Raw genomic sequence first — 15404 nt, 5'->3', positions numbered from 1 at the left:
TGTCATTCGAAACTAATGTTTTGAAAGAAAATGTTTAAGCTTTCTTATGTTCCCCTTGTTGCTTTTGGTTAGTTTCTGCTATAAGCTTTGAACCGGTTATTCATAGCTCTGAAGCTCCAGAAGCAACATTAGGTAATGACTTTTGTGACCTCATTAAAAACCCACCCATCACTATCATGGCCAGAGTTGCTCCTGCTTCCTTTGATTGCTGTTGTAATTCTGTTTCATGCTTCATCTGATAAGTAGTCAGGATTCTTAATTCAAGAGCTACCTGTTATTTGCAACAGATGTCCCTGGATCCAGGTGAGGAAATCTATCTGCCATGAAATCCCCTTTAGCATTTCATTATGTGATTCAGTGAAGAGTCTGAAGTCCAAATTGTTCCCCTTCTATTTGGTATGTAGATCTGTAAAATGGTAATAATTAAGTACCGTGAAATTTCTCTGAACCACTCTCTAAGATTTTTTGTGATATTCTCATTATTCTCTTCCTATTTTAAGGAATGGTTTCCCTATCAGATTATTTTTAAAAGGTTGCTTCTTGGAAGAGTCAGTTCTAGTGAATGTAATTTACAGGCTTAGCCATCATTAATGAACTTGACTATTCCTTACTCTCCACTACAGTTTAGCATTGATTCTTAGTCATTATTAAGTAGGAATCTCTCTGAGGATCTAATTATACATAGTAATATCTATATCTTTAACACATTTTGTTATTGATCTCTGAAAGACCCTCAGTGATAAGGAACAAATTGGATAGTAAAGTGAAATTTTCAAACTTAGGCAGTAAAGCCAAGAAAATCTAATATTTTAGAAAACATTGGCCCACATTCAATGTTGATGGTTTTTAGACCTACAAATACAATAGCAACTCAAAATTTTCTTCCTTTAGTTTCAAAACATGGGGCAGGGGGGGACATCCTTCTTTACAAACTTTAAACTTCTCTAAGCTCCACAGTTGAAACCAAGGAAATCTATGAGTTTTAGTTCAAGAAGTCCTTCCAGCCCATTGCAGTTGGGTCCCAAAGTGACAGTGATATGGCTTGCTAACTTGCATTTCCCTCCTCTGTGCTAAGAGAGAAGGTAGCATTTCTACAATAGCACATGGACCAGAATGCTCGTGGTTGGAGGAGATCTATATGGTAGCCAAATGCATAAGAACTGTCTCTGACAAAAGATGCATCTTATTCAATTCTCTTAGCATTCTATTTCATTAATTTCTTTTTCAAATAGCCTTGCTTCTTTGTCTTAGGTAAACAACCATTTCCTTGCCCTCTGTGGTCCCAGCACCATGTTAGTAGTTGAGCAGAGTGGGGTGTGGAACAGAGATAGAGATAAAAAAAAGTAAGGGCATGTTTTACCTCTTAAAGTACAATATAATTGTGAAGAATTGAGTCTTGAATTCTTCTTAGATGAAAGATAACTTGCTTATACAAAAGCAGCTTGTTTGATTAAAAATATAGAAAGAAAACATTTAAAGGAATCAAGGTTCTATGTGGTTTTAGAGGGAATAGTTGAGCTTTGAAATAACTAGGACTTAAATTGGTGGTTGGAATGGTGAGAACAAGAAAATAAAACATTTTGACACATATTGATGGTACCTGAGGGAGTGGTCAAACTGGAACATAGAACAAAATACTCCTAGATGATATTGAATATTTTGTTAATAATATTGTGTTGAAATCAGCTGTAAGAAATTCTTAGAAAGCCCTTGTGGAAATATAGATTCAGATACAATAGTCTTTAAGGACTCTCACTTTTTCAAATAGGCTCTTGCTTTTTCTAAAAGGATAATTAACATCAGGGATCAGTAAATCAGTGATTTTTTTTTTTTATGTGAAGAATTAGATAGTGAATATTTTAGGCTTTGGAGCCCATTCAATCTCTATTATAACTTTTCAATTCTGCTGTTGTAGCTTGAAGCCATTGAAGTTTTGTTGAAACACAGCCACATGTACAAACTAAGATGATTCAAGGCATATTTGTATATCACTTACATCTTGGCCTTGAGTCATTTTAGTTTGCACGTGTGGCTGTGTTTCAACAAAACTTTATTTGAATTTCATACCATTTTTTACATGTCATAGATTATTACTCTTTTAATTTTTTTCAATCATTTAAAAATGTAAAAGTCACTTAGTTCACAGGTCAGGAAGAGGGATTGAGAAGCGCATAATTTGCCAACCTCTGGTTTAAATAATGCAAACTCTGCATGCCTATTCATAACACTGTGATTCTGAAGGTCTCTGTATTGTTACCTTTATCTAAATTCTATGACATAAATTATCCATAATTAGTTTGACAACTTAGACCCTCTTCTTTCAGCTCTCACTGAACTGCAAACTCTTATTTTGAAGCCAGTGACATCACCAAGCCTAGAAATGACACAGAGTCAACCTGGTAAATAAATTATTTAATCTGCCTGGATACACCATTGAGCCTCAGGGAACACAGCCCAAGTATTGTATTTCCAAACATTGAAAAATGCAAAAGAATATGCATTTAACAACTCTACATATGGTACATGTTCTTTCCATGATTGCAAATAAGTATAAATTAGTAATACATTATTTTCATATTAATTGTTATTCAACTGTATAGAAATACTTACCTTCATTTCATTGGGTTTACTCTGTATCAGAGAATAATCACATATCTGATTAAGTAGTCAACAAAACCACTTAGAAGAGCTGATTCTATTCTTTACCTTTATTTTTCACTAAGTTATAAACTTGTGATTCTCTTTAGTAGTAAGCTAAATTTGTGTTCTGCTATGTGAAAAGAATGCTCACTGAGTTGTGAACATTAAGAAGAAAGAAAGTTCTCACTTCAGTAAAGACAACAAAATTTCACCTTACACAGTATGAACCTAAACATTATTGCCCTTCAAATTAAAAACAAATTTTTAAGATTATGCTTAGTAATGCTGTTGCAACCCTCTGACATTTATTTTGAAGCACCATATCTCTATTTTTTCCTAATGGGATTATAATTTCTTTTCATCCCCTTTGTATATCTCTTAATTAGTTAAATGGCATTTTGATGCTTATGTTGATGGAACAAGGTATGGTTGTTAATGATAACCTACAGTACTTATAAAATTATGAATTCAGTTATTAGGGTTTCTTTTAGTGTTAATAGTACTATTGTTATTACAGTAACAGCTTACATTGAGTACTTTAAAGTACAAGACACGTGTCTAAATACTTTGTGTGAATTTATTCAATGCTTGCAACAAGTCATTCTTGATAAATTGTACCATTTTGTGTTTTTTGCTAGTTTCTGAAGTCCTGGAATCGCTTACATTTAGCACTGAGTCATCAAAGGAAGCTATAGGTAATAATGTTCCCCAGTGGGAAGTCAGGTATACGTGCTTTTGCATCACATTGTGGAAGTCATCTTGGGATGTCCTCATGCTTTGTAACATTTCATGGCTTCTCACATCTTGCCTGTGCTCATCCAGTGAATCTTGACAATTAAATATTATATACAGCACATTGTGCTAGTGCCTGCTGTGTTGCTATGCAAGTTTCACAATTTCCTTACTTAGTTCCCTCTCACTCTGAATGCAAAATTTCACTTTTTAATATTCTGAGCACTCTTTTCATCCAAATATGCACATCCTATTTTTCATTTTCATTTTTAAGATTCATCCTCATGCTTTCAAAGAACTCACTCTATGTCTTTTTCTCACTGGAATCCTTAAACAAAAATATGTAAGGAAATGAAGTTATCTGCTTTGCTCCAGGTGGAAATTGCTGTAGATCCTGCTAGTTCGTGTGTGTGTGTTCCACACTGCACACTGCCTTCATTTCTGCCCTCTTAAATTGTAGCCATCTTCATATTCTACCTAAATGTTATTTATTCTCACAAATCTATCTACTTAGGATAATTAACCTCTGTTTTCAAATTAAAGTGTTCCATTACAGTGGGTACTATGGGCTGCCCACCGCTAACCCACCATTCGGTTTCTTCTCTAGCACCAACTGAAATAGATTATGTCTATTCCACCGCCAAAGCACCACTCAGGCCAGAGGAGCCAGAGACAGAAGGTGGTAAAGGTTTTCATGCTTTGATTCTTTTATTCAAAATATTTTAATTAGTATCTATTACTTTTCATAGAATACTAAAGTCCAAGCTGGGGTACTTGTTCTAAAGTTCAATAGCTTTGAAGAGCCATAGTTTCTAAAATCCTTGAATTCCTAAAATTAAAATGATAGTTGACTCTCTGAATACAGAAATAAACTTCAGTTTCTCTGTGGTATCTAGGTATTGAGGCATAATAACACTTGACAGTTAATGACAGTTAAAACATCAATCTTAGTTGGAGGTTTAGGATTATAGAATAGGATGTCCCTCTCAGATCGCTTTTTTCTTATCCTAACCTGTTGTCCTATCTGTAAAAATGTGATGCAGATTCCCAAGAGAATGAGGTTGATATTCAAGAAAGAGATACTTGACTGCAGCTGAACATCTTACAGTTTTTAAAATTGTTCTCCTTTGTTTTGATACAGTTGTGGGATCTATTACACATGTGTCTGAACCACCTGAGACCACGCTAGGTAATGCTACACCCTGGCAGCTTTTGTCCTCATTGTCACCATCACCAGAAAACCCATGTTCTCCTTCATTGTGAATCCATGTTGCAACATCATTCTTCATCACAGTTCATTTTCTTTCTAGATGCTTCTCTTCATAACCATTGTCCAAAAAAGTGTCTTCTCTCATTCAGCTTTGTATCTAGATCTTGGCCTCTTGCTATTTCAGTCACCAAAACTGTCAAACCTAAAGCATCTTTTTCCTAATGTTGCACATTCTGCCAGTTTGGTATTATGTTGAATATTTCAGATAATATATTTTTGTACAATGATCCACTTGTACCTTCTGCCCTAGCAACACACTTTTCATTAGCAGTCATTTCATTACGTTGATTTACTTGTTTGATTTTCTCTTTGTTAAACAAAATTCAATGCTGCTGAATGGCTTATGCTTTAACAGTTTTTATTACTTTGTTTTATGGTTACTCTTGAACATATCTTTCTAGCATTATTGGGGGAGGTACTAATATGGAGTGATGATTTAAAAATTAAGGATATTGCTTACCTTGAAAGTCTTTTATAACCTGGCATCTCTAAGCAGTTTTTAAACTAAATACATTATTAAGAAGTAGGAGTGGTATTCACTGCAGTTTTTTTTTTTTCTGTAAAATCTGCTTGTTACCATCGTTTCTGTATTAAAGGTGCATGAAGCACTATAGTAACCCTGGGTACGTTCCTTCAATTACTGTAGAAACATCACCTCTGCCTCCCCAAACTGTAATTCTGCCCAGCCCAGATGAGCCTCAGACCACACTGAGTATTGTTATGTATTTCATGTAGAAGGTGAATGTTCACAGAACTTAAAAGAACAGGAAGATGATAGTTGGGACTATGACTAGCTGTTGGAAGCCGTAATTGCTGCTCACAGTCTCTGATGGGGGATCCGACCTTTCTGATGCCCCGTTCCTCTTTCTATCCATAGTGTGTAGCCAGTCCCGTAGCAGTGTTGTGAATATCATTTAGGATTAACTGAAACACACCTCTCAGCTACTCCGCAAGTCTTTCGTAGAGGAAATAGTAATATTTCTGGGAAAGAACATTTATATTCTATTTTAAAACATAAATATCCCAATTTTAAATGCTTTATCACCTTACTACTTTCTTCTGCTCCTTCCTGTGGCAGCTTGGCCACTTCACTGGATACAAATAAGAGAAACTGAAATCACACCAGTTAGTTGGCAAGTCATAAAGGTTTCCTTGATGGGATTTGAAACGTAGGAAAACACAACATCAATGCAGATGTACTTCTTCTTACAAGGAAAAAAGTCTCAGTGTCTACAGGCTCTCTCAGACCAGCAGTTTATCATATATAAGCTCAAACTTGTATTTTGATGGCCATGAAACTATTTTATATGACTCTATTTCCAAATGAGAAATGGATATTAAATTTATTCATTGAGATATGGATATGAATTTTATTTGTTCATTAATTTATTAATTATTCCTATGGATATTAATTTTATTCATTAATTTCATTCATTCAATTAATTTTATTCATTGATATTAATTCATTAATTTTATTCATTTATTCAAAAAAGTCTTTCAGTGTCTATAGGCTGTCTCAGAACAGCAGTTTATCATATATGAGCTCAAACTTGTATTTTGATGGCCACAAAACTATTTTATATGGCTCTATTTCCAAAGGAGATATGGATATTAATTTTATTCAATAATTCATTCATTATCAATTTTATTCATTGTCCATATAAACTATTTTATATGGCCCTATTTCCAAAGGAGATATGGATATTAATTTTATTCATATAATTATTCATTAATTTTATTCATATAATTATTCATTAATTTTATTCCTTGTCAGAATACCCCATTAAACTTTGCCTATTAAACTCTACAGTTTAATTTTACCAAAATTCCACGCTGACTGTATTAACTGGATCTGTGTCTGTTATCTCTAAAATTTTCAAGTTTTTTTAATAGCTGTGGTTATTAATATTATTGAAATATTTAATTGCAGATACCACCAGTGATACCAATCTCATTCTGAGTTATTTTTTATAGAATTGCTTCATAACATGCCTTTACCTACAGATGGTCTCTTATACCCCAAGGATGCAAATGACCTATCAGTATGAACCTCAACAAGCAAAGCAATTCAGAGTCACAGTATCACAAGACTAAGAAAACTGTACAAGTATTGAATTGTAGGGTTGGAAGTGTTCTTAAAAATCCTTTACTTTTGATGAAGAACCCGAGGTTGTAGACCAAGTAGTAGACTCAGTGATCAGTGAGTTCTTAATCTCTGGCTCCTAAACCAGTATAATTTCCAACATATCTTGTTCCTCTTTCTACAGGCGAGAAGATTCCACTGAAATCATTGCATGCTTTGTATATTTTAATTATCAGGAAGAAGTCTCTACAGACTCAATTTCTTTTATCTAATAACTCTTATTTTCAGCAAGCTTTTCTTAAGGGTCTGAAACTCCATGACCTTGGAAACCATCTGTTTCTTCTTGTTTCTCTTTATCTCAGACACACTTAATCCAACCGAACAGGTGTTTCCACAAGCTGTGACCTTGCATTTGATCATTATTTTCCTCTAGCAGGATAAACCTTTAATTTTTTTAGTGAAGAAATTGTCTTTTACACTGAATGTCCCAGAACTCTTTTGAGAATTGCCCAGCAAAAGGATAACTTCCTTCAATAATGTATCCTTTCAATTTCTGTTCAATTTTTCCTCCCCAATATGACCAATAAAAATTATGTTCTGTTTAACAAAATTAATTTTTTTCCATAACTCTCTTATTAAGACATATTCACCTTCTAGGTATATTTGGAATGTAACGTGTTTTTATTTAGAAGAAATTGTGTCTCTTTGTACTTAAAATATTATACTGGGATACTCTGATAATGCGATGTGAACTTTTAATAAGGATGAATTATTTTATCATGAAATTTATTTTTAGCCTATTTAATAGGTATTTGAAGAAGATAATCCTAAAATTTCAACAGTTTCATTTGCCAGCTGAGTATCTTAGATATTAGTTAATGTGCCTTCTTGTTTTGTTTTCTATTATAAGAAAATGATCTTCTTATATTCTATTGCTCTTTGCCAGCTTTAATTATGTTAATTGCTGTATATTTACATCTTCAGTCACTCAACAAACTCTTTGCGCTCCTAGAAGGTTAGGTACTGTTATTCTTGAGAAGCTCAAGAGCTCCGAATCTGTATCCTCTCTTTTAGCTTCCAAGCAGATACCACGAACTCCTCCCAAACCAAAAACATCTCCACATCCAAGAATCCCACAAACACAATCAGGTAAATGTTTATTTTATATTCTGGCCTGAAAAGTTTGATGTTTGCAGAGTTACTCTGTTGAATTATAGCAAGTTAGGTTTTTAACCCTTATAAAATAAGTCTTTCTTTGAAACCTAATAAATATTTATATTTAGACTTTATCAAAAAGTATAGTATTAAAGTGGCTTATTCCAAAAAGCTTCCCTACTCTTATGGTATTTGAAAAGGGGATAGAGAAATATGAAATTTCTTTAAAAAATAGCCTGCCTACTCCTTTTGCTTCTCCTAGTTTGAGAAACCCTTCCATGATCCTTGCATGTCCTTTACCCACCAGTCCTCTAATTATTTTTTGGCCTTTCAGTCAACTTTATTTAACATTAGGTCTTGAAGATTTTTAATATGTATCTTCTCCTATAATATTTACCTAATATTGCTTTGGTTGTTTTGCTATGAGTTTTGGAAAGAGCTAAACAAGAATCATTATAAGCTATTTTTTTAATAGTATGGAGGTTGTTACTTGAATGATTAACCCTGACTTCTCAACCAAGATCTTGTTCATTTCCTCTGACTGCCTTGGCAGATCTCCATTTCAGGCTACCATAAACCTGACATACCTCAAAGAAAGCTCATATTTCCCTCCTTTTGGTTTCTCATTTGTATCAGTTGCAGATTCTCAGCATTTTACATCAGTTTTTATTCTTGTCCTCATCCAGCCTCTGGACTCCATCAGTTTTTCCGGACATTTCCAGCATTGATGCCTACCCCGTCATGCCTAGTCGGCTGTCATTAGTCCTCCTGCCACTCTTCCCTACTAATTTAAAATTGCATCACCCCTTGATCCTTAAGTGGCTGATTAACTAGTTCACTTCATCAGTTAGCCACTCAACAAATACTTATTGCATGCTGACTGCGTGCCAGCCAATGTGCTACACCCTGGGAATGTGAAACAAAATTTCGGCCTTCTGTGGTCAAGGTGGTTGCAGTCTAGCCAATCATCTATATTTAAATGTGTTTACACATGGCCCATTTCCAAAAAGTATATGAAGTGCACCTACCCAGTGTACTGGAAAGGAACCCTCACTATCACCCATGATCTGGGGAAAGGAAAATGTTATAGCAGCATCAAAATTATGCTTGATCCAGGTAATAGCTCTGAATTACCACCACAGATTCTTTAATCACATCTCAGTATCCCTACTGAAAGAAAAAAAAAAAGAGCTGTTAGATTCGGGAATGATCTTGAATACCTGAGAGATGTTAACATTTTCTATTGTATTTCTGAGAGAAATTTTGCCCATTATTTTTTCTTTAAAGGAAGACTCCTTAAAAGAAAGTCCTGGGTACCACATCTAGCTAATGATTTTCAATCTGCTTTAATGTATTTTAAAATGTGTTTTTATTTAATTACTAAAACTTTGCTAAAAAATAATATGGGTGTGATACATAAGTATATGAAGGTATCAAGGCAACAATCATCTGAAAGAATAAGAAATTTTAAAATAACTTTTTAAAATAAATTTGAAATGTTAATATATAAGAAATGCAGGGAAAAATAATTGGAATTAGTGAATAAGTAAAAATTAATAGAATAAGAATTTTAAAAGCAAGCATATTAAATTTGTGGGTAGGAAACTAAAATCTAATTTTAAGAAATCAACAGATAAAATCATGAAAGGAACTCTCAACCTTTTATGTGAATATAAAGAATAGAATAAATGTAGCAGGAAAAGGAGAAATGGAAAGAAATAAGAAAGCATAAAACAATGAATGCTGGAAAGTAAGAGAACAGATGAAAAATAAGATGTGTTGGAAGTTAAAACATTGAGGCTGTAAAGCCCTGGTTAGCAACATTATAAAAAGTAAAGGAGATTAGAACTAAGAAGGAAGGCATTCATAATTTCATCTTTTTGAGCTGTACTCTATACTTACAAAAATCAATATAGTAAATCAGGACCTTACTCTAGTTTCTGATTATGACACTCTAAGTTTCAACCTTGTTTGATTTTGATTTAGACCTTTAGCTAACCTTTCTTGACAAGATAAGCAACTTTAGAATGGATAGATGCATACACTCAGTGGTTCCACTCAAACTCTGAAACCCTGGAGTGGCTGCAGATTGTAGCAAGAGAGCATCCTGATTCTGTCCCAACCGAGCAAACTCCAGTCCATCAGCATCTCCCCTGGAAAGTAACTGCCATCCAAATACTTCCAACTTTGTCAGGGTGGCCTAATATAAGGGGACGATTTGGAAAATTGTTCATGCCACGTATTCCTCTTAAAAGTGGGTGAAATTAGGATCTGTCTTACCCAGGAGAATATGAACTTTACTTAATAGATCCCAGCAATACTCTAGGTTTTTATAGTCTTTCAAGGATATTTCGTATGTATATAGGTGTATCACTCAATAGTTCAAAGACAAATGTTTAAACTCTCACAGTACTTCCCCCCTTACATCTGGCTAGCTGTTGCAAAAGGCCATTTGAATGCGAGAATGTTCTGTTCATATGTACAACACCAAATGCAAACTGTTATTGTTGGGCTATAAGCCATTATCCAACATAGCATGTACAACCTAGAGAGCAACGCAGTTGTTAATCTATCACTATTTTCAGAATGAAATTCTGTAATTGGGCATGCTGCCTTATTTATATTTAAATTATGTTGATAAATTAGATAGAAAATTTTAAATTTACTATATTTGGCATTTGAGGACATATTGGGATCAAAAATTTGGAAGAAATCATCAAGAATATTTTATCATTAAATATAGGTTTGATTTTAGATTCCTATGTTCATAAGTAACAGTGAACAATCCTGTTATTAATAATTATATATCTAGAAATCTTATAACCATCAAAATTGCTCCTAATTTTTGAGGGGACAAGCAATGTGAAAAGCAAAATATACTCAGATCTTTCAATGTCAAATTTGTAAAGTTTCTCCAAAAGTGGAAAGAAATGTTTATAGGAGTATAGCTTTCACATCATTTTGACATTCACACTTAATTCTCACGGTCACGCTTTGAGTTAGGACAGGTTTATTATGTCTACCTAAAAAATGAGGAGCAAGTTAAAAATGTGACCTGCAGAGCTGGGATATAGGAAACCCGAGTTGGGACCTAGCGATCATGTCTGGACCTGGGGTTCAGTTCAAGCCTTGGCTCTGGTGCTTAATGATCATGTGACTCCAGGCAATAGTCTCCAACATTGCTTCAAAGTGAAGCTGATCATTCCTTCCTCTCAGCATTATGGTGAGAATCAAAGGGCATAATCTTTATGAAAGCATTTTTGAAGTTGTAAAATGAACTATATAAATAAGGTAGGCCTTTCTTTCCCCACTGCCCCCAGGACTAAAACAAAACAAAAATCTATTACATTAGCACCTTGTTACTCCAAAGGAACAGCTGTGGAAAGACGGTTTGAGTTTGTAAACATGTCATTTAAAGGTTTATTTAGAGCCTAAGAATTGCCGGAGGCACAGAACATGAGCCCAAACACATTCCCTTCCATTGCCGATTCTCTTTCTGCTGTTGCTGACCTGACTTTCAGTTGCTTTCATACATGCTTTTGGAGGTCCCACTTTGACTTTACTGAACTCATTCTTCAGAGAAAGGCATGAGGATGGGTTTAAGAAGTCAAGCAAACATCCAGAGAAGAGTACTCTTAGATTAATTTAATTGCTATCTCTTCTGAAAAGTTTCCAAAATTTCTTCATCCTACCTTTATGCTTAGTCAAATTTTGCTGTTTCTCAGATTTCATTTTTCTTAAAAGTATTTGAAATTCTAACTGATTTACTTTTAGAGCTTAAGGTTTATTTTTCCATATAACTCCTATTTCAATACTTTTTTAAAAGCAATAATCAGGTTTATGCTTTGTCAGATCTTACGTGCTAAGCATGACTGGGAGATGCTGAAACCAAATGACTCATGGTCCAAGCTCTCTCTTTCAGCTCCTAAGGTATTCCAGCGTGTTACTTTGAAGCCAAAGACATCACCAAGTCCAGAAGTGTCCTATACGCCACCTGGTAAATGCTTTATTTCATGTTTAAGTCAAATGCATTCTACTGTCACATTCTACAGCGATGAAACATGAGGAAGGATGGGTATGAGGTCCATATTTCATTTATGTTCAGATACCATGCTGTGTCGTGCATGATATAATCATTTCAAAGTGTTTATAAAAGTTACATGTGTGCTCCATTATTTATGTAAACATTGATATAATCCAAAGGCAGAGAATTATGCCAAGGGTAGAAGACTTCTCTTTTTTTCTGACTTATAAAAAATAACCTTCTAGAATTAAGGATAGAATGCTTTTTTCTTTTCTGACTTCTAAAATATAACCTACTAATGTTAACTATGCGATGCTCACGTTTCACCAAAATAAGATAAAGAATTGGGATTTTTCCACAAAAATTATAAAATGATGTTTTGCAAATGGAGGAAATTATGTTTAGCCATTTTCTTGGGTTCAGAAATTTTACACTAAGTTCAGCACTGAGGATTTTTTTTTTCCTTTGTTTGAGGTTTTAATTCTACTTTCCCAGTTCATGGAGCAGTTGCTTAAGAAATTTGTTTCACTAAATGATTTCTTTAGCTACAGATCTATTTATTGCCTATCATTTGAGAAGGCTTTTTGCCTGTTTAGAGGGGGGATTATGTTGCAGTTGTGGGAGAAGTCAAGGTGGGACTGCAAGGACCCAGACATTTCTCTAGATCCTCAAGTGATCATAAGAAGCCTCTGTTGGCTTCACTAAGTAGTTCATTATTGGTTCACTAATAAGCCAAGCCAAACTTGTAGCCAGAGTATCTGAGAAATACTACAGGTTTTGCCCCCTTAAAAAAAAAAAAAAAGTTCAATTATTATAAATTCTTAGGTGGTCCTAGAAGATTATAGAACATTCCTAAAACCAAAGCTTTTCTGAGCTGTAGCTTGGACGGATGGCATTTTGGAAGCAAGTGAATTCACTTGCTATCATGGTTTCCTGGTTATGTGGGTGGAGAATGTTTCTGCTGCTGTGGGGTGATTAGGTGGTTGCAGGTGGTAATAGTCCACAAAGAGCCTTTTTGCCCTGAAGTCCAGAACGTAAATTTGTACTGCTAACAGCAAAAGTCATATTATAAACACCAATAAGAAAAAAGCTTATCTTCCCACTGGCAAAAGGTCAACTTCTTGTTTTCAACTGTGGAACAAATATGTTAACGGAGATGGAGTCATTAGAGATAATGACAATATATGTGAGTGATTTTATTTTCCTCTTCATTAGAAACAGTAGTACTATCGGTTCTGATATGACATAATCTCATTAAAGTAATATATGTAATAGTTAAACTTTTCTTCTTTTTAAATATGTAATATTTACCTTACTTTCATCAATACCTTATTTTTTCACACTCTAACTCGTAAGTTTGATTGGAACAGCAGCACAAACGCTCCCCATGGAGCCTTTGTTAGGCTTATTTTATTGACTCTCCAGTACTCTTGCCTGGAAAATCCCATGGATGGAGGAGCCTGGTAGGCTGCAGTCCATGGGGTCGCTAAGAGTTGGACACGACTGAGCGACTTCACTTTCACTTTTCACTTTCATGCATTGGAGAAGGAAATGGCAACACACTCCAGTGTTCTTGCCTGGAGAATCCCAGGGACGGGGGAGCCTGGTGGGCTGCCATCTATGGGGTCGCACAGAGTCGGACACGACTGAAGCGACTTAGCAGCAGTAGCAGCAGCACTGTCTCTCTAGTTCCAAGTGTCTGTATACCTGAGTGTGAATTGTGTCTCTAAACCCGGTGTTGGTCCTGCCATTGTGTCCATCAGGGGTTCCCCTGTTACTCCATCGGTGTGATGCTACAGGAAGAAACATAAGGCAATCATCACTACTTTTCAGTCCTCTCCCAAGTGTTTAAACAGACTGGATTCAAACAGTTTGGGGGTTATATCTAGTCTCAGGTTTGCTTCCTAAGGAGCCCATGACTTTGTTTACTGGCTCCTCAGAAAACAGGGTAAGTTACATGTAAATGTAATGTGTGCTGGTATATCCTAGAGAGACAGATGCTCTATAAAATGTAAAATGTAGTACTGAAATCAGGACATAGTTATGTTTTAACATGATGTTTGTCTCAATTCTAAGTGATGTCAGAAGTGACAAAATTGAATTTTTAGTCAGTCTTGGATTCTCTGTACAGCTCTTTTATTCCACAGATGCCTAAGCATAACACAGCTTTCATCCAGTTAGACCTTTAGAGAATATCCAGTCACTCAGTCAGATTAACTACAGTATTTAATGAGGAATCTAGACACACTGAGCCCACACAGCATGTCCAGAGCCAGAACAGTACTGGCTTTTCTTTTGATCTGCCTTGGAGAAATGCTTTCAAATTCAGGGCAGAGGACTCACTCTGATGCCTGGTTCAGCGGAGCTGTGCCTTCTTTATAGATGTGTTTCTGTACCAAGGGCTGTCTTGGCTATGTAGCAACTTCTGTCACCACAGAAATATTTGGATAGACTTCAGTCATTGGAAGCAAGCCAGGGGGGAAAAAAATCTAAATTTCAGTAAGCTATCCAACCCTGCAAATGCTCTAAACTGCTCTCTTTGGCAGATTCTAATTGGCAGCATTTTTGCAGTTAAGAAAGAAGGGATGAATGCTAAAATGTCTTTTGGAGATGGAATTGCTAGAATGTGGACAATGACTGAATGGTGTCATGGTGAGAAGGAGGACACAGTGATTTCCAGCTTAGGCAGGTGGTGGTGGTTTAGTCGCTAAGTCGTGTTTGACTCTTGGCAACCCCGTGGAATGTAGACTGCCAGGCTCCTCTGTCCATGGGGATTCTCCTGGCAAGATTACTGGAGTGGGTCACCATTTCCTTCTCCAGGGGATCTTCCCCGCCTAGGAATCAAACCTGGGTCTCCTGCATCACAGATGGATTCTTAACCAACTGAGCTACCAGGGAAGCTAGCTTACACAGGTGGTAGATGCCAATACCATTAACTAAGGCAGGGAACACAGAGGGAGGAATAAGGTGCTAGGTTTGGAGGGCCAGTTGGATTGGTGGTTGAAATGAATTTTTGGCTTTCTAAACAGAAGTCAATATTTAGGATGTAGATTTGGGAGCCATGTGTCTATGTGTCTACTATGTATAGAAGGTTCTTAAATTTTGAGGGAATGATACCATCCAGGAGAAGGTACAGACTGAGAAAATAAGAGATCAGAGATCAAAGTCTTAGAGGGCATGGTTACACTTAAATAGTGGATAGAGGAATGAGGAGCCAGCAGAAGTTTTTGTCAAATAATCAGAGAGTACCAGGAAAGAGGAACTCAGGAGGCCAGGCAGGGAAGGCCATGAGTAACAGTGAGGAGGAAGAGGCCAGAAAAGCCACTGGCCTTGACAGTGTAGGTCTAGAAGCCTGCATCTGAAACCTGTGGGCCAGTGCTTCAGAGGTCAGCAATTTTCAGACTTGGGAAAGGTAAAACAGCATGGATACCATAGATCACATGCATATTCATAAGTCTGCAGTGAGAAGCAGGAGCAGTCACACTACTCAGGATAAATAA

At 35.7% G+C, this 15404-nt stretch overlaps 1 protein-coding gene across 20 annotated transcripts in view; it reads left to right on the top strand.

Moving 5' to 3' along the window:
* ABI3BP (ABI family member 3 binding protein) overlaps positions 1-15404 on the top strand; it is a 293162-nt gene that overhangs the window by 196160 nt on the left and 81598 nt on the right. For 14 of the 20 annotated variants that reach the window (XM_027560481.1, XM_027560135.1, XM_027559801.1 and 11 more), the window contains 6 exons: positions 2325-2399; positions 3279-3335; positions 3980-4051; positions 4514-4561; positions 7800-7874; positions 11803-11877. In XM_027560481.1, the coding sequence (XP_027416282.1) occupies positions 2325-2399; positions 3279-3335; positions 3980-4051; positions 4514-4561; positions 7800-7874; positions 11803-11877 (402 nt within the window). The remainder of the gene's footprint in view (positions 1-2324; positions 2400-3278; positions 3336-3979; positions 4052-4513; positions 4562-7799; positions 7875-11802; positions 11878-15404) is intronic. The other 6 variants (XM_027560832.1, XM_027560742.1, XM_027560667.1 and 3 more) reach the window with 4 other exon arrangements.

Source organism: Bos indicus x Bos taurus, chromosome 1 (assembly GCF_003369695.1).
Source record: "Bos indicus x Bos taurus breed Angus x Brahman F1 hybrid chromosome 1, Bos_hybrid_MaternalHap_v2.0, whole genome shotgun sequence".
In the NCBI taxonomy this organism is placed as follows: domain Eukaryota; kingdom Metazoa; phylum Chordata; class Mammalia; order Artiodactyla; family Bovidae; genus Bos; species Bos indicus x Bos taurus.
This window is presented reverse-complemented; position numbering and strand designations above follow the sequence as displayed.